The 24,542-nt window shown below is 36.8% G+C and overlaps 2 protein-coding genes across 18 annotated transcripts in view; one reads left to right on the forward strand and one right to left on the reverse strand.

Moving 5' to 3' along the window:
- The window catches only part of ATM (ATM serine/threonine kinase), a 125,927-nt gene extending 111,156 nt beyond the window's left edge, over positions 1 to 14,771 (reverse strand). For 8 of the 16 annotated variants that reach the window (XR_012132505.1, XM_073239304.1, XM_073239308.1 and 5 more), the window contains exons 1-5: positions 14,553 to 14,764; positions 12,179 to 12,280; positions 11,986 to 12,098; positions 10,665 to 10,810; positions 7,640 to 7,804 (exon numbers count right to left, since the gene is read on the reverse strand). Coding sequence is in view for 14 of the 16 variants with exons in the window: in XM_073239304.1 (XP_073095405.1) it covers positions 7,640 to 7,804; positions 10,665 to 10,810; positions 11,986 to 12,098; positions 12,179 to 12,250 (496 nt within the window). In the remaining 2 variants the exon portion in view is untranslated. Of the gene's footprint in view, positions 1 to 7,639; positions 7,805 to 10,664; positions 10,811 to 11,985; positions 12,099 to 12,178; positions 12,281 to 12,488 lie in introns of all 16 variants that reach the window. The other 8 variants (XR_012132506.1, XM_073239312.1, XM_073239299.1 and 5 more) reach the window with 7 other exon arrangements.
- A 169-nt stretch (positions 14,772 to 14,940) lies between these two features.
- The window catches only part of NPAT (nuclear protein, coactivator of histone transcription), a 38,816-nt gene continuing 29,214 nt past the window's right edge, over positions 14,941 to 24,542 (forward strand). Inside the window, exons 1-2 of one of the 2 annotated variants that reach the window (XM_037020246.2) lie at positions 14,941 to 15,150; positions 15,299 to 15,600. Coding sequence is in view for 1 of the 2 variants with exons in the window: in XM_017641687.3 (XP_017497176.3) it covers positions 15,114 to 15,150 (37 nt within the window). In the remaining variant the exon portion in view is untranslated. The remainder of the gene's footprint in view (positions 15,151 to 15,298; positions 15,601 to 24,542) is intronic. The other variant, XM_017641687.3, reaches the window with a different exon arrangement.

Below are 24,542 nucleotides of genomic sequence, written 5' to 3' on the forward strand. Positions count from 1 at the left end.
TATGAAACTAGAAATAAATTACACAAAGAAAATGAAAAAGCCCACAAACACATGGTGGCTTAATAATCAATGGATCAATGACCAAATAAAAACAGAGATCAAGCAATACATGGAGACAAATGACAACTATAATTAAACAACACAAAATCTGTGGGAAGCAGCGAAGGCCATGCTATGAGGGAAATATATTGCAATACAGGCCTACCTCAGGAAAGAAGAAAAATTCCAAATCAACTGTCTAAATTCTCAAATAATGAAGCTAGACGGGGAAGAACAAATGAGGCCCAAAGGCAGTAGAAGGAGAGACATAATAAAGATTAAAGCAAAAATAAATAAAATCAAGAAGAATAAAACAATAGAAAGAATCAATGAAAGCAAGAGCTGGTTCTTCGAGAAAATAAACAAAATAGATAAAGACCTAGTCAGACGTACCAAGAAAAAAAGAGAGTCTACACACATAAACAGAATCAGAAATGAGAATGGAAAAATCACTAGACACCACAGAAATACAAAGAATTATGAGAGAATACTATGAAAAATTATATATTAACAAACTGGATAACCTAGAAGAAATGGACAACTTTCTAGAAAAATACAACCTTCCAAGGCTGATCCAGGAGGAAACAGGAAATCTGAATAGACTGATTATCAGCAAAGAAATTGAACCTGTAATTAAAAAACCACCTAAGAACAAAACCCTGGCCCAGATGGTTTCACTGCTGAATTTTATCAAACATTTAGTGAAGACCTAATACCCATCCTCCTTAAAGGCGTTCAAAAGGTAGAAGAGGAGGGAATACTCCCAAACTCATTCTACGAGGCCAGCATCACTCTTAACACCAAAACCAGGCAAAGACACCACAAAAAAAGAAAATTACAGACCAATATCCCTAATGAACATAGACGCAAAAATACTCAACAAAATATTAGCAAACCGAACTCAAAAATGCATCAAAAAGATCATCCATCATGATCAAGAGGGATTCATCCCAGGGATGCAAGGAGGGTAAAACTTTCAAAAATTCATCAACATCACCAACTACATCAACAAAAAGAAGGACAAAAGCTACATGATCATCTCCATAGATGCTGAAAAAGCATTTGACAAAATTCAACATCCATTCATGATAAAAACTCTCAACAAAATAGGTACAGAGGGCAAGTACCTCAACATAATAAAAGCCAGATGTGACAAACCCACAGCCAACATTATACTTAAGAGCGAGAAGCTAAAAGTTTTCCTCTGAGATCGGGAACAAGACAAGGATGCCATTCTCCCCACTTTTATTCAACATAGTTCTGAAGGTCCTAGCCATGGCAATCAGACAAAACAAAGAAATACAAGGCATCCAGATTGGCAAGGAAGAAGTCAAACTGTCCCTGTTTGCAGATGACATAATATTGTACATAAAAAACCCTAAAGAATCCACTCCAAAACTACTAAACCTTTTATCTGAATTCACCGAAGTTGCGGGATACAAAATTACTACACAGAAATCTGTTGCATTCCTATACACTAATGATGAACTAGCAGAAAGAGAAATTAGGAAAACAATTCCATTCACAATTGCATCAAAAAGAATAAAATACCTAGGAATAAACCTAACCAAGGAAGTGAAAGACCTATACCCTGAAAACTACAAGGCACTCTTAAAAGAAATTAAAGAGGATACTAATAATTGTAAATTCATCCCATGCTCTTGGGTAGGAAGAATTAATATTGTCAAAATGGAAATCCTGCCTAAAGCAATCTACAGATTCAATGCAATCCCTATCAAAATAGCTACAGCATTCTTCAATGAACTAGAGCAAATAGTTCTAAAATTCATATGGAACCACAAAAGACCCCAAATAGCCAAAGCAATCCTGAGAAGGAAGAATAAAGCAGGGGGAATTACACTCCCTGACTTCAAGCTCTACTACGAAGCCACAGCAATCAAGACAATTTGGTACTGGCACAAGAACAGACCCATAGACCAGTGGAAAAGAACAGAGAGCCCAGATATAAACCCAACCATATATGGTCAATTAATATATGATAAAGGAGCCATGGACTGGTGTTGGCAAAACTGGACAGCTACATGCCAGAGAATGAAACTGGATTACTGTCTAACCCCATACACAAAACTAACTCAAAATGGATCAAAGACATGAATGTAAGTCATGAAACCATAAAAGTCTTAGAAAAAAATATAGGCAAAATCTCTTGGATATAAACATGAGGAACTTCTTCATGAATATATCTTCCTAGGCAAGGAAAACAAAAGCAAAAATGAACATGTGGGACTATATCAAACTACAAAGCTTCTGTACAACAAAGGATACCATCAGTAGAAGAAAAAGACATCCTACAGTATGGGAGAATATATTCATAACTGACAGATCCGAAAAGGGCTGACATCCAAAATATATAAAGAGCTCACACACCTCAACGAACAAAAAGCAAATAAGCCAATTAAAAAAGTGGGCACAGTATCTGAACAGACACTTCACCAAAGAAGAAATTCACATGGCCAACAGACACATGAAGAGATGCTTCACATCACTAATCATCAGGGAAATGAAAATTAAAACCACAATGAGATATCACCTCACACCAGTTAGGATGGCCAACATCCAAAAGACAAAAAACAACAAATGTTGGCGAGGATGTGGAAAAAGGGGAACCCTCCTACACTGCTGGTAGGAATGTAAACTAGTTCAACCATTGTGGAAAGCACTATGGAGTTTCCTCAAAAAACTCAAAATAGAAATACCATTTGACCCAGGAATTCCACTCCTAGGAATATACCCTAAGAATGCAGCAGCCCAGTTTGAAAAAGACATATGCACTCCTATGTTTACTGTAGCACTCTTTACAATGGCCAAGAAATGGAAGCAACCTAAGTGTCCATCAGTAGATGAATGGATAAAGAAGATGTGGTACGTATACACAATGGAATATTATTCAGCCATAAGAAGAAAACAAATCCTACCATTTGCAACAACATGGATGGGGCTAGAGGGTATTATGCTCAGTGAAATAAGGAAGACAAGTATCAAGTGATTTCACTCATCTGTGGAGTATAAGAACAAAGCAAAAACTGAAGGAACAGAACAGCAGCAGACTCACACAACCAAAGAATGGACTAACAGTTACCAAAGGGAAAGGGACTGGAGAGGATCGGTGGGAAGGGAGGGATAAGGGGTAAATGGGGCATTACGATTAGCACACATAATGTAGGGGGTTGGGGACATGGGGAAGGCAGTATATACAGAGAAGACAAGTAATGACTCTATAGAATCTTACTACACTCATGGACAGTGACTGTACTGGGGTATGTGGGGGGGACTTGATAATAGTGGGAGTCTAGTAACCATAATGTTGTTCAACTAATTGCACATTAACGATATCAAAATTAAAATAATAATAAAAAAAACTAGAACATATTTGCCTGGAAGAAAAATGAAAATATGCTGTCAAAACCTGTGAGATGTGACTAAAGCAGAATTTAGAGAAAAATTTTTATTAAATGTATACATCAGGAAAGAAGCTATCAAATCAATGTGCTAAGCTTTCTACCTTAAGATACTAGACAAATTAAAACCAAAACGAAGAGAAGAACTAATAATGGTAAGATCAGAAATCAATAATGAAAGAGACAATATTCCTACAGAAACTATACACATAAAAGAATAATAAGGCAGTGATGTTCAAGAACAACTTTATGCTTTACATTCAACTAAGCAGATGAAATGTATAAATTCTTAAAAGAAATTACCAAAGGTCACTGAAAAAGAAATATGTAACCTAAAAAATCCTGTATTTATTAAATTGAGTTCATAGCTAAAAGCCTTCCTAGAGCAATAAGCTCCAAATTCAATCCAGTAATATGTAAAAAAGGTATTACATTATGACCTGTGGGGTATATCCCAGGAACACAGGTTGACTCCACCTATGAAAAATCCATCAACAGAATTCACCATATCAATATATTAAAGAAAAAGAGTGATTATCAGTAAATGTAGAAAGAAATTTAATAAAATTCAATATCCATTCATGATCAAACCATGAGAAACTAGAAACACAAGAGAACAATCCTCAACCTGTATTAATAGCTAATATCATGCTTATTATTATGGTCAAATACTAAAATGCTTCCCACTAAAACCAGGAAAGGACAAGGACGTCTGATCTCACCACTCTATTCAAAATCATATGGGAGGAAAAAATGTAAATTTATTAGAAGAAAACATAGGGGAAAAATTTCATGACATTGGGTTTGGCAACGATTTCTTGGAAATAATTCCAAAAGCACAGGCAAAAGAAAAAATAAACTGTAGTCATCAAATTAAAAACTTTTGTGCACAAAAGGGCACTCTCATCAGTTAAAGGTAATCTATGGAATGGAAGAAAATATTTGCAAACCATAAATACGAAAAGGGATTAATATTTAGAATATAAAAGGAACTCCTACCATTCAACAACAAAAAACAAACCACCTCATTAAAAACCAGGCAAAAGACTTGCATAGGCATTTCTCCAAAAATGATAAACAAATGGCCAATAAGTACATGAACAGCTCATCACTAGTCATTAGAGAAATGCAAATTAAAAACGCAATGTGATACCACCTCAAACACATTCACATTAGGGTTGCTATTACCAAAAAAAAAAAGAAAAAGAGAAAGAGCAAGTGTTGGTGAGGATGTGAAGAAATTGAACACCTGTGCATTACTGGTGGATATGTAAAATGGTGCAACCCTTGTGGAAAACAGACTAGCAGTTCCTCAGTAAATTTGTTTACAGAGTTACCTTGTGATGCAGTAATTCCACTTCTGGGTATCTACCCAAAAGAACCAAAAGCAATGACTTGAAGAGCTAATTGTACACCCATGTTCACAGCAGCACTATTCACAATATAGCCAAAAGATGATAACAACTCAAATGTCCAATGTCAGATGAATAGATAAACAACATGTGGTATATACATACAACAGAATATCCAGTCTTAAAGAGGAAGAAAATTCTAATACATACTATCACAAGGGTGAATCCTGAAGACATTATGTTAGTGATATCAGTCATTCACAAAAAGACAAATACTGTTGGGTTTCACTTATAAGAGGTGTCAAATTCATAGAGACAGAAAGTAGAATGGGTGCCTAGGGCTGGAGAAGGGAAGAATGGGGAGTTCTTGTTATTAGGTACAGATTTTCAATTTGCGAAGATGAAAGAACTTCTGAAAATAGATGGTGACAGTTGTACAACAATACAAACATACTTAACACCAGTGAACGTACACCTAAAATTTGTTAATATAGTCAATGTTATGTTATGTACATTTTCCTGTTAAAAAAATCATTTAAAATCCTGCCCAATATAATAAGGGAGAAAAATGAAAGAAGAGTCACATGGCTCAGAAATGAAGGAAAAAGACTCTACTTGCAGATGACATGAATGTCTAAGTAGAAAATCCCACAGAATCTACAAAAGAGCTCCTAGATCTAATGAATAATTTTAGCAAGGTCCCAGGATACAAGATCAACATAAAAAAATTAATTGTACTTCTGTATAATAGCACTGAATATGGAAATTAAAATTTAAACAGTACAATTTATAAACTACTGCACTAAAATCTAACAAAAATGTACAAATTCTGTCTGCTAATTACTAAACACTAATTTTTTAATTGAAGTATCATTGATATACAATCTTATATTGGTTTCAAGTGGTTCAATAGTTACCATATTATTAAATCCTCACCCCCACTAGTGCAGTTACTATCTGTCAACATAGAAAGATGTTACAGAATCACTGGCTATATACTCCATGCTCTACTACTATCCTCCTGACCAACTTATATGAAGAATTTTTGTACCCTTTCATTCCCCTTTCCCACCCCCTTCCCCATGGTAACTACCAATCATTTCTCAGTGTCTGAGTCTTCTATTTTAAAACTCTGATTTCTTTAAATTAAAAAAAAAAATCCATTTCAATAAATGGTGAGATAGATCATGTTAATGTATTGGAAGACTCCACATTAAGGTGGCTATTCTTTCTAAATTATTCAATAATTCACTGCAACCCCTATCAAAATGCCAGCAGGATTTTTTACAGAAATCAGCAAGTGGACTCCAAAATTTCTATGGAAATGTTGGCTCAGTTGTAAGTCACCTGGTCATTCCTCTCTAAACTCTCTCCCTAGACAATCTTGTCCATAACCATGGGTTCAATCACTACCTCTACCAATAATATATTTTGAACATAAACTTCACTTCTTGAGTAGTTCTCATTTGAGAAGCAAGTTGCAGAGAAGGGAGGTAACTAGAAAATAATTCAACAAATGTGTTGATTATTAGAAGCAGTAATAGTTAACTTAAAAAGGGGGTTTCAAAGAACATGCCAGATGATGGAATCATAAGGAGACTAAAGGAAGGACTGCCTTTTTTCAGTAAGACTCACAATTACAAGTAATCGTCTAAAATGTGCAAATATTCTAAATATTTAGGATGGACCATTTGATGAGAGACATGTTGAAGTATCCTAGATATGACTGGTATTTTCTCCAAAGACTGTCATTAGACTTGCTGAGGGCTGTGCTTGGGACACAGACTCCCTGGTGTTTAAATCAAACAGCAAAGGCCCCAGATGACACCTCATAAATTAATACAACAGCTGAGAAGGCCTTTCTTCATGTGGGAACAGTAAAATGTAATGAAGGGCACTGATTAGATCATGGTTTTATGATCCACATATATCTTACTTTGAAATGATAAAATGATAGTAAAGAATATAGATAAATGTGTTTTAATTTAGCACAATCTATCTTGAATACTTTTCAACAAATACTAAGTTTCTAAATTTTTGGAGGTGTTTATAGTAAAAAAACTTTGACATCTGGCTTAAAGTCAGCTTGTTAAAGCCAAAATCCATTTCCACCAATTAAACCCTCCCCAACCCAGATATTCTACACCTCTGAAATCAACAAACTTAAATGGTTCAGTCTCTGACAGTAACTTCCTTCCTTTGTGGCCTCACTAATTCTCAACTACAAACTGTCAACAACACTAGACACCTCCCTAGCACCCATTCTACTTATCTTATATAACACTGGGTCCTATAATAGCCTATTCTAAAACCTTGATTTCTATTATCTTACCAGTGACCTACTAATTGCCTAATTCAAGGATACTTTTGTATCTTATCATTTCTAAACAGTGAAAATGTCACACCCCTTCCAACTTGAAACTGTCTTGCTCTCAATTTTATGAAATCTCTCTTGGTTTTCTTTCTACTTTAATCATAGTTGAGTTTAGGTGTTATCAACCTGTGAACTCACTGTATCCAAACATATCTATATCATCTTGGTTCCTCTGGTTTTTCCTGCCACTGGACTACGAAGTCCTTAAGAAAAGGAAAGGCATCTTTCAATTCTATAATTCCAGTTCTGATAATAGGCATCTAATACACTATTAGTAACAATAACTTAGGAAGTACATAATAAATGAAAGCTAAGGGTCAGATTCTATAACTATTTAATTTTATTAAGGTACTATTAAACTGCTGAGGTAATTTGGGTGATACAGACTGACTGCTCTTTTGGTGAAATTTCATTTCACACAAAAAAATCCACAAACAATGAACTTCAAAACATACCTAGCCACTGTTGCTGAGATATTTCACACCAGTATTTTCTCACTGAAAGAATGTCCTTCAACAGTATGTTGCTACAGTCTGCTCCATAAATGATACCACTCCAGGAATCTTTCATTATATCCATGATATAATTCAAGAGGTCTTGACATTTTAGCCTGGGTGCTCCTATTTAAAAATAAATAAATAAAACTTAAGAGAAGTAAATTAAGGAGACTTGGAATGTCAGCTATATAAATAATTTCATTTGGGAAATTACTATTAACTAACCTTCTTCTCAGAACAGAGATTAGCAAACAATGACCCAGCAAAATCCAACCAGCTGCCTGTTTTTGGAAATAAAGTATTGGAACACACCCATTTCTATTCATTAACATATTGTTGATGTCTACTTTCACACTACAACAGCAGAGTTGGGTAGTTGAGACAGGGACTAACTATTTAGCCAGCAAGTTTAAAACTGCAATGTTAAAAATATTTATTGTCTAGTCCTTTTACAAGTTTGCCAATCCCTGTAGGAATACAAAGCAAAAACAATCATTTATCCTATACTTAGTAATTCACAATTTCTGGCACTAGACCTTAAAATATTTAAAGTTTCTTAGTACTTTTTTTTAATAAAATGAACTCCTTAGAGTAACATAAGATCATAAAGAGGATATTTATTTTGAAAAGCAAAATTACTTCCAAGTCCTATTAACAGCATTTATGGCACATAGATATGAAAGGTTATAATTTTTACACTTTTATTAATTTACTGTAATTTATTATGATGTTTATTAAAATTCAGAGTTATTTTTGCAGGTAACAAAAATACATTGAAAAACTATTCCTTATTTTCAGTAAATTACATTGATGTCACAGTTGAGATTTTTATCTTATTTCAACATTAACAATCTTAAAATTGCATACAACATTTTTTGTTATAAACTATGATCAGGGCCTAAGTCATGTATAACTGAATATATCCTAGTTTAGGATTTTCTTATGATGAGACTGTCATATTCAGAAGTATCAGGCTATGGTAAATAAATATACACTGATATAACTGGACAATCATTTTTACTTATGGCTTACATCACAATTTTAAGCATTTGGCTAATGATGGAATGCACAATTTATATGATCCTATGCTGTAACACCTTGTATGTATCTCTCTCCCGTTTAGTCCTTATAGCATTTTCTTATCTATAACATCTATTACATCCTTAAGGAAAGGAATTAATTAATCTCTATATACCATCATATAGCCTGGTAACTATCCTAATAGATGTTTAATAAACATTTGTTCAATAATCACATAAATTTCTAACAGGATGAAATCATACTTTGCTAAGCCCTTAATTCCAATATATTTTCTTCCTCTGCCAAATTTGAGAAATGTTTCAAGAATTATGCTGATATTCTCCTCTAAAAAATCTTCCTCAAAAGGCCAATTAATTTGGATAAAAAGACTTTAAGGAAACTCATGGAACTTAACATTTTGCACAGCTGGGGTTTGTATTATCCAGGCTCTATGTCTTGTCTGTGCAGAAACAGACAAATGCCTCCACAAAGGAATGAACTGGTTTCCTCCCAGCCGCCTCTTTTTTTCTAATCTCCCTTTCTTTCATCATACCCTGAATACCAATACTAAAGCAAGCCATGCGTTTAAATTCAGATCAACTCTCCAACCCTTTGAAAAACCAACTGAAGAAGTCAGATGACATAATAGTAGTGTTCTGGTTTTGCTCTGAGATTAAAGATGTTTACAAAGTCAAAAGTGAAACAGAAACCTTTTATTTAAAAGCACCCCTTTCAACCATTTAAATGATCTTACATTTATAAATTCATCCACTTATTCCCATAAGTCAATATACTGGTATTTTCAAATGTGATCTCCATTGCTCATTTTGCAACTGAAGGTTTTTCTCACTGGAAAGTGAAATAATAAACTGCAAACTTTTCTGATAGGCTACAAATGGGCTTGGTGTCTTTCACTCACAAACTCTGTAAAGGCATATTAAGCTCTATTAAGAACCTAATGTTAGTAGCCAAAACAAATTTTAATGGATGCAGGGCTATCATACAGGGCAAAAGCAGGTGCAGAATATTTTAGGGTAGCTTTCCTTTGTCTCTGCTGGAGTCCCTGACAAGAGCTTGTACTATCGATCCATACAAACTACCATCTCAGAGGAGCTGGAAAACTAGGTTTTCTGAACCACTGTTTTTTAGACCCAAGTCTCATACCTAATTCTGAAATATTACTAACAATCTGTGTCCTACTCAAAATGTTTACTAACGTTGGGCTTTTCTGACTCTTAAACTAAACTTATTACATAGCCACATCCTTATCTGCAAAGAGCAACCAGTCTGAGCTGGAGTCCCTTCTAAACAAACATTTCTGCTTCTAGGTTTTCAGAACTGCGTGGAGCCCTTTTCCTTATACAAGTCTACAAAGATCCTGCATTTTGGTTAAAAAATATCAACTTTTTAAAATATCAACTGTATCAGTTTGAAATGGCAGATATGTGGCTCATCAAGAGCAAAAAATGGTATTTTTCTTAATAATAAGCACAGTATAAGTTAAGAGTGGATTTTGACTGCTTAAGAAAGCTAATGTGATCTTAGAATGAATTTGTAGAAGTATATAATAAAAAATGGCCAAGATATGGAGCCTCAGAAGGTAGAAGCATTAACAAAAGGAGAAAGGTTTTCATTACCATTAAAGCTATTCAGAGAGAAAAAAAAAACCTCAAAAGGTATGTTTAATCATTAAGGCTACCTACCTGCTAGGGACACATACAGATGGGGATCCAAGAGGAATGGGTAGTTGAAATAGCAATTTTTAATCCTTTCAACCCTCAGATTCTATCATTTCATGCTGCATAAGTTCCTCTAAATATTTGAACATCTAGTATTATAAAAAACCACTGTATGTACTAGAAATCAGTTACCACTCAACTTTTAACTCAGCATATTCAGACCAAAATCATGCAACAAAAATCTATTAAGCTAGTATTTATAATAAATACATAACAGCACTTACTTTTGTTTGCACATTTGATGAAATATTTGACCAAGCTATTGATTTCTTGCATCTTTTTCTGCCTAATGGCCTGTGTTGAGGCTGATACACTTGGTTTTGCTGTTTTCAAACATTCTGTTTCCTTCTGAATATATTTCTGTAAAAATCTTCAAGAAAATAAAATGGAATTTCAGGAACTAATTAGATGCTCAAATTATTGTGATAATTCCAGAAGTCCTTTATGCCATCAGAAAGAATATCATTTAAATCACATTGCTTCAATGTACCAGCTCAATGAAACAATTACATTTCTCATTCAAGCCCTAAGCCCCATGACAGTAATTTACAGTCTGGTCTGCCCAGCTCTTCATCTATAACTTTCATTTATAGTGCTATTAAGGGCTCTCAATTCTCTCTCACCTATTATTCTGTACATGACCTGCCTCTTTTCTAGGCAGTTGTAACATTTTTAGCCCTAATATGAAGCCTGCATAGAAGACAGTCATAATTAGTTGGGAATACCAGGTGCATATTTGGCCTACCTGAGTGGCTAATGAAAAATAGCACTTATCTTTAGCTTACAACTTTATTCGTGGTATCTGAAATAAACTAAGTAACCAAAGGAAATGAAGCATACATTTTTCTTGTTAACTGCAGTCCACCTAGTACCAAGTAAGAGCTAAAAAATGTCCTAAACACTCAAGAATAAATACTCATACTTCCCCTTAGCTGCAAATGTTTCCAATTCTCTCAGTACTCCACATTAATTTAAAATATTTTATTCATCTTTCCTAAGTCTTACAATCTATTTCTAGTTATAAATGGATTTTATAGTTGAAAATGCTGTCTTCCTGTAAAAATGCATCAGTTCTTTTTGCCACTCCAGTCCAGCAATCATCTTTCAAATGCCTAAGTTTTGTGTTTTAACTACATTCATATGGAAATATTCTAAAATTCCTTTTGCTCTTTTATTATTATTTAACATATGGCAGTTTCTCAGAGAAATATTTAAAGATGTCAAAGTAATAATGAAGGACTTGTAACTTATTTTTATACTTTAAATTCTCTCTAATCTGAGCAAGACATGTATGAGATATCTTATTAAACAAATGATTTAAAATTTTTAACTTTTTCTATATGCACATCCTTAAAAAACTATGTTAATAAATATTAAACATCAACTTCATATTCAAGGCACATACAGGAAGCAAAAATAAGACCTATATAATCAAAAATACATACAGGAAGCAAAAATAAGACCTACATAATCAAAAATAGTATCACAACAGAAAGAAAAACAAAAGAGAAAAATATAGACAGTAAAAAAAATGGAATGGGATACCTAAAAACAGCATCCCAATTCAAGTATTTTCCTTGTTTGGAATCTGAATGTCGATCTAAATGTTGAACAGTTTCAGGATCACGAATCAAGCGCTTAAATTTCTCCACTTCTTTCTGAAAATCAAAGAACATAATAATGGGTTACTGATCACACAACTGTTTCAAGGAAAGATTAAATCTCAGTAATTTACTACCCTTCGTTCTGTAGCTCTATCGTGTTCTAGATGACGGCAGCAAATAAGCAGATCATTAAGTACTAGACTCATGGTTCAGAATTTCAGAAAACACACCGCTGTCTGTAAAAAAAAAATACATATATAAAACTATACAAAAAAAACTGTATCATACTGTGGATAAAAATACAAAACATATAATTTACTTTCTTGTTCTGAGAACTTGTACATGGGGCTTAAGAAACATGACTTTTAAATTGAAATATAAAAGATGAGTAAAGACAGCCACGCAAAAAATAAGGAAAAGGGTATTTAAGGATTTAATACTGACCCTCTGAACTATTTGTAAAGCACCCTTTCTTATATGTAGTGACTTCTCATTTCGCTGAACCAAAAGATTAAATTGCTTCTATTTTGGAATTGATACACAGTAGGTTATCACAGCTACTAAGCTTTGACTAGCATCTACATCTTAACTGGCTTTATAGCTCTCTGTGAATAAACAAAAATAGGAAGAGAATGATATTCCTGTTTTAAAAGGAAATTAAAGAAATTATATATAGCGATATTCCTTGCAAATGTCAAAGGTCAACTATATTTTACTATGCCTTAATGCCACTGCAATTGCCCTCCTCCTTTTAGGTTTTCTAATGTAATCAAACCTTCTTTTGACAACCTTTCTAAAAAACCATGTAAGAAAAGGATTTCGTTTCAATCCTTTTGAGTTTTTTTATGAAGCTTCATTTTTGTTAATTACAAATGTTTATAAACAAAGAAAAATTGTACATTTGTATATTATTATATCTACACGTAAAAAAATTTCAAGAGGGAATAAAAAAGGTGGGAACATCCTTTTCTAATACATCTCAATAAATTTTCCTCAATCTTTCCAGATTATGTTTCTCTGCCTGTTTAATCTTAAAATTGGAAGGAACTGAGAGACCACATCCGATCTTCCAAAGGAAGAAATTCCTACTACAAAATTATTGCCCTCTCTTTAAACAGTCTCAGTGAGAATAAACTACCTAGTAAGTATCTATTTCAGAGGCAGACAGTTCTAAATCTCTTCTCCATTTGTATTTATTAGTTGTCTGACCCTTTGTCCCTACTACAACCTGAACTGACCCCTTTGCAGAATTTGACAATAATGCGTACATCTCATTTTCCTGGTTATCAGTCAGCCCTTGGCATGCCATTCTTTCCTAGTGGTAAGAGTGTGGGCTCTGTAGTCAGACTGTACTATTAAAATCCTGGTCCTGCCACTTAAAACTGTATAAGCTTGGGCAAGTCAGCTAATCTCTCTACACTTGTTTTCTCAAAGATAAAATGAAAAACAATACTACAACCTACCCCTAAATTCTTTTAAGGATTTATGTACATGTTTAACGCAAGGCCCAGAACATAGCAAACGCTCAATAAATGTTACCAGTTATCCTTATTCCTTTCCTTTCTGTTCCTTAAGTCTCGTTTGGTGATTCTTCTTCCACCCACACGTGAAAGGACATCCTTGTCTCCTTGCTTCTCCCTTTATGTTCTCCTAGTGTGATCTCTTCCATTCTTGAGTTCAACATGTTGAAAATACCCATATCTATTTTATTTAAAGCCAGGCCACACTCTTGAGCTACAGGAAGCTTCTACAGTTTGTGCCTTTACACGTTTTATCCGGAAAGTCCCTACCATCCTCTAGGGCAAGTGAACGCTTCCAGGTCTCATCATCACAAACTGAATTAAGTCTCCCAGGCTGTCTGCAGAGAACCTCATTCACTCCTCTACCAGCATAGTACTCTACCACATTATCACCCTGGCTTTTTACTTATCTGTTCCTGGTAAAAACAGCAGCGAATGTTGTTGAGTGCTCATCACAGGCCAAGAATTATCACAAGGACGACCGCACAACTGGGTCGCACAGCTGACAGTCAATAGTCAAACTCCGGCAGTGTAATTCCACAGCCCATGCTGGTAACATCGCGACTGTAGTTAAAGACTGAACAAGTACTTACTGATTAAAACTACTAATTACGAAACAGGGGGAAAGGATGATTAGTCATCTAGTTAAATCTGGACTTTAAAGTGTCAGGGTAACGGGGCGCGCAGAGAGGTTCTAGTCAGGCCATTTAGATGGCTCATGGCCAAGTCCGCTAGGAGCTCAAAGAGAGGGAGGCAGAGAGCGACGAAGCCCGGGAAAAAGCAGGTGACGAGCGGAATGAAAGGCCGCTCTGGAGGAATGAGCGAGACGGGGCGGCCAGGGTTAAGGCAGAGCGTCTCGGATACGGTCAAATAACCCAGCGCAGAAGCCCTGGCGTTGCCTCCGCGCACTTACAGCTGGACTCGGACCCCCCAGACAAGCATCTCTTAAGGCAGCGGAGGCTGCAGCCTAAATCCCCCCTGCACTCGCCTCCCCGGCGATCACAGCTGCAGGTGGCGAGAGGACAGCGGCTCCAGCAGAGTGTGCGTGCTCAGTTCCCGCTTCCGGTTCAAACCTGGCGTGACCGCAAAGCGTCCCCCTCGGAAGGAAGGAATTCTCCCCCGGCAGCCGGGAACAGTCTGCCCATGCGCGCCAAAAGGCCCACGCTCTGCGTCCCAAACACTCGCTCCCTAAAACCCTTAGGCTCACCCGAGGAAACGCGCCTGCGCCTTGCCCACCAATGGCGTGCGACCTCGTGTTTGCTGCCCGCCGTCCGGCGCGGCTCCTGCGCTTGCACTCCGCCTCCTCGCCCCCTCAGCCCCACCTCTCCAAGTATAGGGACGGAAATGACGACAGTGCTTAGGGGAACGGAGGCGGACTTTATTTAGGCGCCTTTCTTTCTCCCTCCCGAGCGATTGGGCGTGGAGTCAAAGAGGCGGGACAGATTGCCGCGGGTTCTGTGCCGCCAGTGCAACCGGGAGATGCGGCGCCGGAGCTGTCGCTCTTACCTGAGTCTCGTCTCCTACTGCGGTTCGTTCTGCGGTCTGGATCATGTTGTTACCTTCGGACGTAGCCCGGCTGGTATTGGGTAAGCGCGGCCGCGGGTGGGAGGAATACTGGACCAGGCTGAGCGGGACGGAAGGACGTTTAGGGCCGGAGGTTTTCCCAGGGTGAGGAAGCCTCGGGGTTTTTGCTTCCCCGCCTACAAGTTCAGACTGGCGGTGGTTCTTCTTCAGCAGGAGGCTCGGGCTTCAGCAGGTTAAGCCTCTTTGTGTGTGGATGCTGCGCTCCTCAGAGGCTGCGTGGCGAGGAAGGGCTGCACGGAAGCTCGGGGTAGAACGCCTGAGGCCCAGATTCGGAGGGAAAGTCAGGCCTGCATACTTAATTGGGACCCCAGAAGGAGAGTCATCAACGTGATTGACGAGCTGCGTGTCTGACCTGGGACCAAATCAGGAAAAATACGGATTTCCTCAGCCACCCAGCTTTCTAGAAAAACCTCCTTGACGCCCTTCTCATAACTCGCCTCAACTACAAATCTGTAAGGAATAGGGGTGGATCTTCCCTCTCTACCCTCCTCCCAGTAATTCGTCTAGTATAGAAGTTTGAAATGCCAGTTGCATTTTTTTAAAAGCAACAGCAATTCTTGTTATTTATATTAGCAAGAAATTTCCTAGGCGAAATGCCTGCCCGTTGACGCTTTCTAGGCCAAGTTAGTTTTTCCTCCATTTGAGGAGGGTTAGTTCCGCGGCCTAGTTATCAGGGTGTATTGGCTGTATGGGAAACGGGTTTTTTGTTGTTTGTCCCCTGAAAAAATAGAGGATTGTACTGCTGGGAACTGGAGCCCGACACTATAAAGTTCAAAGCCTGAGCCAGTGATTTACAGGCATCATAGGCGACATCCCCGAAAGTAAATGGTAAACATCTGTGATGAAACTTCCCGTTGTCTCTACAGCCATTGCTACCATTTATTGTTAGAAAAATCCATTTCTCTTTTTTATTTTTTGAATATTCAGCCCTATTCCCCCATAATGGTGTTTGTGCACGGGCTCTTGATAAGCACATTTTGTGGGAAAGATTAGACTGTAATGTGTCCACCATCTCTTTTTGGAGAAACTAATGAATTAAGTTTAAAACAGTATTTTGTTGATGTTTAGTTAATCTCATGCCCATTTTATGGAGAACTGAGTATGTACAATTAACCTCTATATCTGTGAGAAAAAGCTAGCCATTTTGTAACTGTTATATTTACCAGGTTTATATGTAAACCAATTGAAAGTAGATTTTCACTGTGCTAAGATAACATTGACATACTTTTATTTTTTTCTGCCATGTGTATGTTTGCTTAAAAACTTTTGAGTTTTAGCAGTTTGGTGGTCCAGTTGAGTTTCAGTAACCATAGTCTTCTTCAACAAGGTCTCTCATACTCCACACTATTGACATTTGGGGCCAGGTAATTACTTATTATGGGGACTTGTCCTGTGGGATCTTTAGCAGCATTCCTGGCCTCTATCCATTAGATGCCAGTAGAACTCCCTACCACACCACAGTTAAAAGAATGAAAAATCTCCAGATATTTCCACTAGTAGGTTACTTGGGAGGCAAACTCCACCAGCTAAGAACTACTAGACTAACATCAGTATGATTTTCAAACTGGAATAATTGACTGTATTCTCCACAAACCAGCTTTGACATTTGTTTTTTAATGCACAAGAACTCCAAAGTCATTGTTTCTTATTATACTAAAATTCTTTGTCATTCACATTCTATTTTCACTGTCACCAATCTTAGCAGTATGCTCTACATAACTTTTCTTTAGGACATATTTCGTGCCTTCTGTAGTCTTGCAATTCATCTTATTAACTGTTACACAAATCTGCCTAAAGCATTCACACTACACCTCCTATTCTAAACGTTGAAACAATTGTGTACTTACTAAAAATACATTCTTTGTGCAAAAGAGTATGTAACAGAAAGAAAAGCAAATCTTATACTCACCAGTCTTTTTCATATAGTATTATATACCTTGAAGCTCATATCAGCATGTAAAGACCTAAAATTCCAAAATTTAGTGACTAATATAGTAACAGTTTTATTGTTTGCTCATGATTCTTCTCTTGTCAGTACCCCTTCCCCATCTTCAGTCCATCTCATGTTGGCTCCTTTTCTTCATAATGTTCTTTCAGCCAATTTTTGGGTGCTTAGTATGTTCCAGACACTAAATGCTAAAAATAGAGAAATTAGTTCTCTAACTTAGAGCTGACATAATTAGGGTTTTTTAACCTTACAGACACAAACACGCATGCACGCACACACACACACACACACACCACAAAACAATTTCCTAAGCCCCACTTCATATTCTAATGCTTTACATCATCATCACAAGTCAAAGTTAAAGAATAATAAACTCTGCTTAGATGCTGTACTACCTTATGTATCTCTGAATACTGCAGTGACTTGCTCCTTGTTGCTCCTCTTACACAGCCTTTGCTACACAGCTACCTCCAGCTGTTGCCTTGCTGTAATTTCCTTAAATATTGTACAGTTGAAAATACATCAAAGTGTTGTTTATTGTCTCTGGACCACCAGTTTGGTTGTATCAGTGGCATACCAGGTGCTGTGTAGAACTGATCCTACCTCACTGTCCTGTTTGATACTCAGCTCAGCATCTGCCTATGTTCCCAGTATATCAAACTACTTGCAGTTTCTCCAGCTGTTCCTATATGTTGTATCCTTGCCTGTAATGTTTATCTCATTGTCTTTGTAGTGCAGTCATATTCAAGGTTTGGGTCAGATGTAATCTCTCAAACCTTTTCCAGCAGGTACAGTTAGTACTTTCACCTCAAGTGCTCCCACAGCATTCATTGCATGTTACTTCTGTTATACCCGTACGGTGTCTTATTGTAGATGTGGGTCTACTTCCCCTTTTTTTTTTTTTTGTAAAATATACCTAACAAAATTTAAACATTTTAACCGTATTTAAGTGTACAGTTCTGTGGCATTAAGTACATTCACATTGTTCTGTAACCATCACCATCATCCACCTCTAAACTTTATCTTCCAAAACTGAAACTTACCTTTTTATCCTATACAGTATTCTTAATGTGGGATTAGTGAACAAACTGCAAGTGTTCTGGGAGGCTCCAGAACTATACCGGTTTATGTGTAGGTGGGACATTTTTAAGAGAGTGAATAGTCTTTAGATTCCTCAATATGTTTGTTCCTTTCAGCATCCATTCCGGAAAACTAAAACCAATCTGAGATTTAACGTAGTAGGATTTAATGAGGGAATTGGTTTCACTAGTGATAGAAATGCCAAGAAGACAAGCAGCTTACATGAGCCAACTCAGAGGGTAGCAACACAGGAAGCCACTGTGGTAATCAGAAGGATAAAGAGAGATGAAGCATCCAGTGGCTGAGTTCACTGGAAGATGGAAGGTAGACTTGTCTGGTGAGGGAGCAGTAGTCAGAGGAGATTCCCAAGAGAAATCTCTGCTTCTAGGTTTCCCCAATCTCCATGATACCATCTATAATAGCTCCATCCATGTTGCAAATGGTAGGATTTGTTTTCTTCTTATGGCTGAATAATACTCAATTGTGTTTATGAATGACCTCTTCTTTATCCATTCCTTTACTGATAGACACTAAGGTTGCTTTGATATCTTGGCTACTGTAAATAGTGTGGCAATAAACACATGGGTGCATGTCTTTTTTAATCTGGGATCTTGTTTTCTTTAGGTAAATTCCTGGGAGTAGAATTCTTGGGTCAAATGGTATTTCTGTTTTCAGTTCTTTGAGGAACGTCCATATTGCTTTCCACTGTGGTTGAATTAATTTACATTCCCACCAGCAGTGTAGGAGGGTTCCCCTTTTTTTGTTTCTTGTCAGTTGTATGTTGCCATCCTGCTGGTGTGAGGTGATATCTCATTGTGGTTTTAATTTGCATTTCCATGAGAATTAGTGATGTGGAGCATCTTTTCATGTACCTGTTGGCAATCTGAATTTCTTCTTTGGAGAAATGTCTGTTTAGATCCACCCATTTTTAATCTGGTTATTTGCTTTTTGGGTGTTAAGGCATGTGAATTCTTTATATATTTTGGATGTTAACCCCTTATTGGATATGTCATTTATGAATATATTCTCCCATAATGTAGGATGCCTTTTTGTTCTACTGATGGTGTCCTTTGCTGTACAGAAACTTTAGTTTTATGTAGTCCCATGTGTTCATGTTTGCTTTTGTTTCCCTTTCCCAAGGAGATGTGTTCAGGAAAAAGTTGCTCATGTTGATATTCAAGAGATTTTTGCCCATGCTTCTGTGAGTTTTATGGTTTCATGACTTACATTCAGGTCTTTGATCCATTTCAAGTTTACTTTTGAGTATGGGGTTAGACAGTAATCCAGTTTCATTCTCTTACATGTAGCTGTCCACTTTTGCCAACACCAGTTGTTAAAGAGGCTGTCATTTCCCCATTGTATATCCATAGCTCCTTTATTGTATATTAGTTGACCATATATGCTTGGGTTGGGTTTATATCTGGGCACTCTATTCTATTCCATCTTTCTATGGGTCTGTTCTTGTGCCAGTACCAAATTGTCTTGATTACTGTAGCTTTGTAGTAGAGCTTGAAATCAGGGAGTGTAATCCCCCAGCTTTAATCTTCCTTCTCAGGATTGCTTTTGGCTCTTTTTGTGACCTGGTATATGATCTATTCTGGAAACTGTTCCATGTGCACTTGAGAAGAATGTGTATCCAGCTGCTTTGTGGTGGAGTATTCTGTAGATATCTGTTAGGTCTGTCTGTTCTAATGTGTTGTTCAGTGTCTCTGTCTCCTTATTTTCTGTCTGGTTGATCTGTGCTTTGGAGTAAGTAGTGTGTTCGAAGTCTCCTAAAATGAATGCATTACATTCTATTTTCTCCTTTAATTCTGTATTTGTTTCACATGTAGGTGCTCCTGAGTTGGGTGCATAGATACTTACAATGGTATCCTCCTTTGGGCTGACCCCTTTATCATTATGTAATGTCCTTCTTTGTCTCTTGTTACTTTCTTTTTTTTGAAGTCTTTTTTGTCTGATACAAGTACTGCAACTCCTGCTTTGTTTTTCTTCCTATTATTTGCATGAAATATCTTTTTCCATCCCTTGACTTTTAGTCTGTGTATATCTTTGGATTTTAAGTGAGTCTCTTATAGGCAGCATATAGATGGGTTTGTTTTTTTTATCCATTCAGTGACTCTATGTCTTTTGATTGGTGCATTTAGTTTATTTACATTTAGGATGATGATTGATTGATATGTACTTACTGCTATTGCAGGCTTTAAATTTGTGGTTACCAAAGGTTCAAGGGCAGCTTTTTTACTAACAGTCCAACTTAACTCGTTTACTATGCTATATCAAACATAATCTAAAGGGTTTTTTTCCTCCCTTCTTTTTCTTCTTCCTCCACTCTTTATTTATTAGGTGTCATATTCTGTATTCTTTGGGTATCCCTTGACTGCCTTTGTGGACAGTTGATTGAATTTTGGATTTGCTTAGTAATTAATTGGTCTACTTCCTTTACTGTGGTTTCTAGCACTTCCATCTATAGCAGTCCCTTTGAAATACACAGTAGAGATAGTTTGTGGGTGGTAAATTCCCTCAACTTTTGCTTATCTGGAAATTGTTTAATCCCTCCTTCAAATTTAAATGATAATCTTGCTGGGTAGAGTATTCTTGGTTGTAGGTCCTTCTGTATCGTTGCATTAAGTGTTTCATGCCATTCCTTTCTGGCCTGTAAGGTTTCTGCTGAGAAGTCTGATGATAGCCTGATAGGTTTCCTTTGTATGTGAACTTTTTTCTTTTTCTGGCTATTTTTAATACTCTGTCCTTGTCCTTGATCTTTGCCATTTTATTATATGTCTTGGTGTTGTCTTCCTTTAGTCCCTTGTGTTGGGTGATCTGTGCACTTCCATGGCCTGAGAGACTATTAACTTCCCTAGATAGGGGAAGTTTCCAGGAATTATTTCCTCAAAGAGACTTTCCCTTTTGCTCTTCTTCTTCTGGTACCCCTATAATGCAAATAGTGTTCCATTTGGGTTGGTCACACAGTTCTCTTATTCTTTCATTCCTAGAGACCCTTTTTTCTATGTGTGCCTCCGCTTCTTTGTATTCTTGTTTTCTAATTTTTTATTTAATTTACCGTCTCTTCTAACTCATCTAATCTGCTTTGAAAGCCTTGCATTGTATGTTTCATTTCAGATTCTGTACTTTTCAAAGTTTATAGCTCTTTCTTGATGACCTCCCTGAAATCTTGAATATTTTTCTGTAGATCTGTGAGCATGATTATGATTTTTATTTTGAAATCTTTATCAAGAAAACCGGTGTTTTATTTCACTTATCCCTCTTTTTGGTGTTGGAGGGATTTTGATTTGAACCAGGTTCTTTTGCCTTTTCATTTCTAACGGTTACTATGGAATAATACCTTTTTATAGGCGGCACCCTCTAGTGCCCAGAGCTCTACTCTCTGGAGCTGCCCAACACTTGAAGCGATGGCAGGAGTTGCAGGCTAGCAGCTGCCAGTTCCTGCCAGGAGGAAAGAGCTTCCTGCTTCCTGGCTGCAGTGCTTGCCTCCACTGCAGGGCCAGTGAGTCAAGTGCGCAGGGAGGAGTCTCTGCATTATGCCCTTGTAGCTGCTGTAGGCCAGGCCACCATCTGGCCTGGCGTGATGGTGGGGGCAGCAAGTTTGCGAACCCATGCCAGCCAGGAGGAAGGAGCAGCAGGCTGCATGTCATGGTTGGGAGCCTCAGTGCTGCATTGCCAGCCAGGTGGGATAAAACACCTGAAGCTCCCAAAAGTTCAACCCACTGGCCTGAGTGTGCTGGGATGGTTTTGTCCACCTGGCCTTTCTCCTTTTGTGAATTTCCTATTGTTATTGATCTCTAATTGTCTGTTGATCTCTAATGTAATAATAAAGCATACTTTGTATAATTTTGATCTTTAATTTACTGAAACTTGTTTTATGTCCTAATACATGCTTTAACCTCGAGAATGTCCATGTGCACTTGAGAAGAATGTATATCCTGCTACTGTAGGGTGGAGTGTACCATAGATGTCTGTTAAGTCTAGTTGGTTTATAGGGTTAAGTTTTCTGTTTGTTGATCTCTCTAGTTGTTATTAATTATTGAAAGTGGGATGTTGAAGCCTATGAATTTTATTATTGAAATGTCATTTCTCCCTCCACTACTGTTAGTTTCTGCTTCATGTATTGGGGGGCTCTGTTGTTAGGTACATATATGCATATAATAGTTATCTTTTTGATTGACTGAATCTTTTATCATTATCTTTGGCTCTAGTAACATTTGTCTTAATGTCTACTTTGATATTAATATATTCTCTCCAGTTCTCATTTGGTTACTTGTCTGGATAGCACATCTTTTCCCATCCTTTCATTTCCAACTTCTTTGTGTCTTTGAATCTAAAGTTTGTCTGTTGTCAAGTGCATATAGTTGCACCATATTTTTTATCCATTCTGTGAGTCTCTGCCTTTTTATTTACCACTTAGTGATCCATTATCATTTAATGTAATTACTGATAAGGTATGGGTTTTGTCTGCCTTTTATTTGTAGTCTATATATCATGTCTTTGTTCTGCTCTTCCTCTACTACTGCCTTTATTGTGCTAAATATTTCCCATTTGCCATTTTAATTCTATTATTGTTTCCTTCCTATTTTTTGTATTGTTTTTTTTGTAATTGTTTAGAGATTACAATAAAACAATTTTGTTTGGTTTAATACCAACTCAACTTCAATAGTGCATAAAAATGTTGCTCCAAAATACACCCTTCTCTTCTCCCTCCTTTTTGCTCTTAAGATCTTATAAATCACACCCTCATTAATTTCATGCCCATCAACCCAGATTTATAATTATTACTCTATGCAGTTGTCTTTTAAAATAGAGGAGAAAAAAAGGGTTACAGACAAAAAATCACTTTTACTGTTTTATATTTACCTGTGTAGTTATCTTTACCAATGTTTATTATTTTTTTAATTTGGATTTGATTTACTGTCTAGTGTCCTTTCATTTTAGCCTAAGGGGCTCCCTTTAATACTTCTTATAGGACATGCCTCCTAGCAACAAATTATCTGTTTATTTTTTTTAACCTGAGAATACTTGAATGATCCTTAGTTTCTTCATTTTTTAAGGAGTTTTGCTAGCTATAGAATTTTGGTTGACTTTTTTCTGTTAGCACTTTGATATGTCTTCTCCCTGCCTCAGGTTTCCATGGTGTCTAATGAGAACAAAACTGTTAATCTTATCAGGGATCCCTTGTATGTGATGAGCCATTTCTATTTCTCTCTGCTTTCAAGATTCTCTTTGTCTTTTGTCAGTTTATAATGTGTCTAGGTATGGATCTCTTGAGTGTCTCCTACTTAAAATTTGTAGAGCTTCCTATATAAGTAGATTAGTATGTTTCCTAAGATTTTGGATGTTGTCAAACATTACATCTTCAGATATTATTTCTGCCCTTTTCGGTCTTTCATCTGGTGGTGTCCCCAGGTCTCTGAGAGTGTTCACTTTTCATGATGATTCTTTGTTTCTATTCCCCATACTGGATAATTTCATTTGATACATGTTCAACTTCATTGATTCTTTCATCTGTTTCATCAGATCTGTTGAGCCCACTCACATGAATTTTTCATTCAGTTATATTTTTCAACTCTGGAATTTCTATTTTTTCTTAGAATTTCTATCTCTTCTTTTTGATGAGACATTGTTTTCATATTTTCCTTTAAATATTTAGGTATAGTTTCCTAGTTTTCTGAGTTTATTTAAAGTAACTGATTTAAAGTCATGAGTCTGGTGTCTTGGCTTCCATAGGGACAATTTCTGTTAACTGTCTTTTTTCCCCCCTGTGTGTAAGGCATACTCTCTTGTTTCTGTGTCTCATAATTTTTTGTTGAAAATTGGACATTTTAAGTAGTATAGTGTGACACTACTTAGATTCTCCTTCATCCCCCATGTTTGTTATTGTTCTTTGTTGTTGTTTTAGTGGTTGCTGTTTGTTTTTAGTTTTGTGAACTAATTCTAAAAAGTCTATATCCCTTGAGTTTATATTTCACATCTAGACATTGATTTCCTTAAATGCTTGGAGAGGTTAGTTTCCCAGTGTTTGTCAAGGGGCTGTGTGTATTTGGCACATGCTTTAGCATTCAGCTAAGTGGTTGATGACTCTGCCTTAGCCTTCACTTCCTGCTTGCTTAGGGCCTTGTCTGGTCTTTTCTGAGTATTGTTTAAATACTCAGCCTACACTTGTGCATGGGCTCCCAGTATCCCAGGAATATGTCAGCTTTTCAAAGACCCCTATGGACTTTTCATTCCTCTGCTTTTCTCTTTTTTTGTTGTTTAGCTTGTTGTTTGTCCCACTGTTATCTTTGTCACAGGCAGCTGTAGTGTTAAGCAATTTCTCTTGATTGTTTTAAGTGAACATCTCCAAGGGAGAAGTTG

The sequence above is a fragment of the Manis javanica genome, chromosome 6 (assembly GCF_040802235.1).
Source record: "Manis javanica isolate MJ-LG chromosome 6, MJ_LKY, whole genome shotgun sequence".
NCBI lineage: Eukaryota > Metazoa > Chordata > Mammalia > Pholidota > Manidae > Manis > Manis javanica.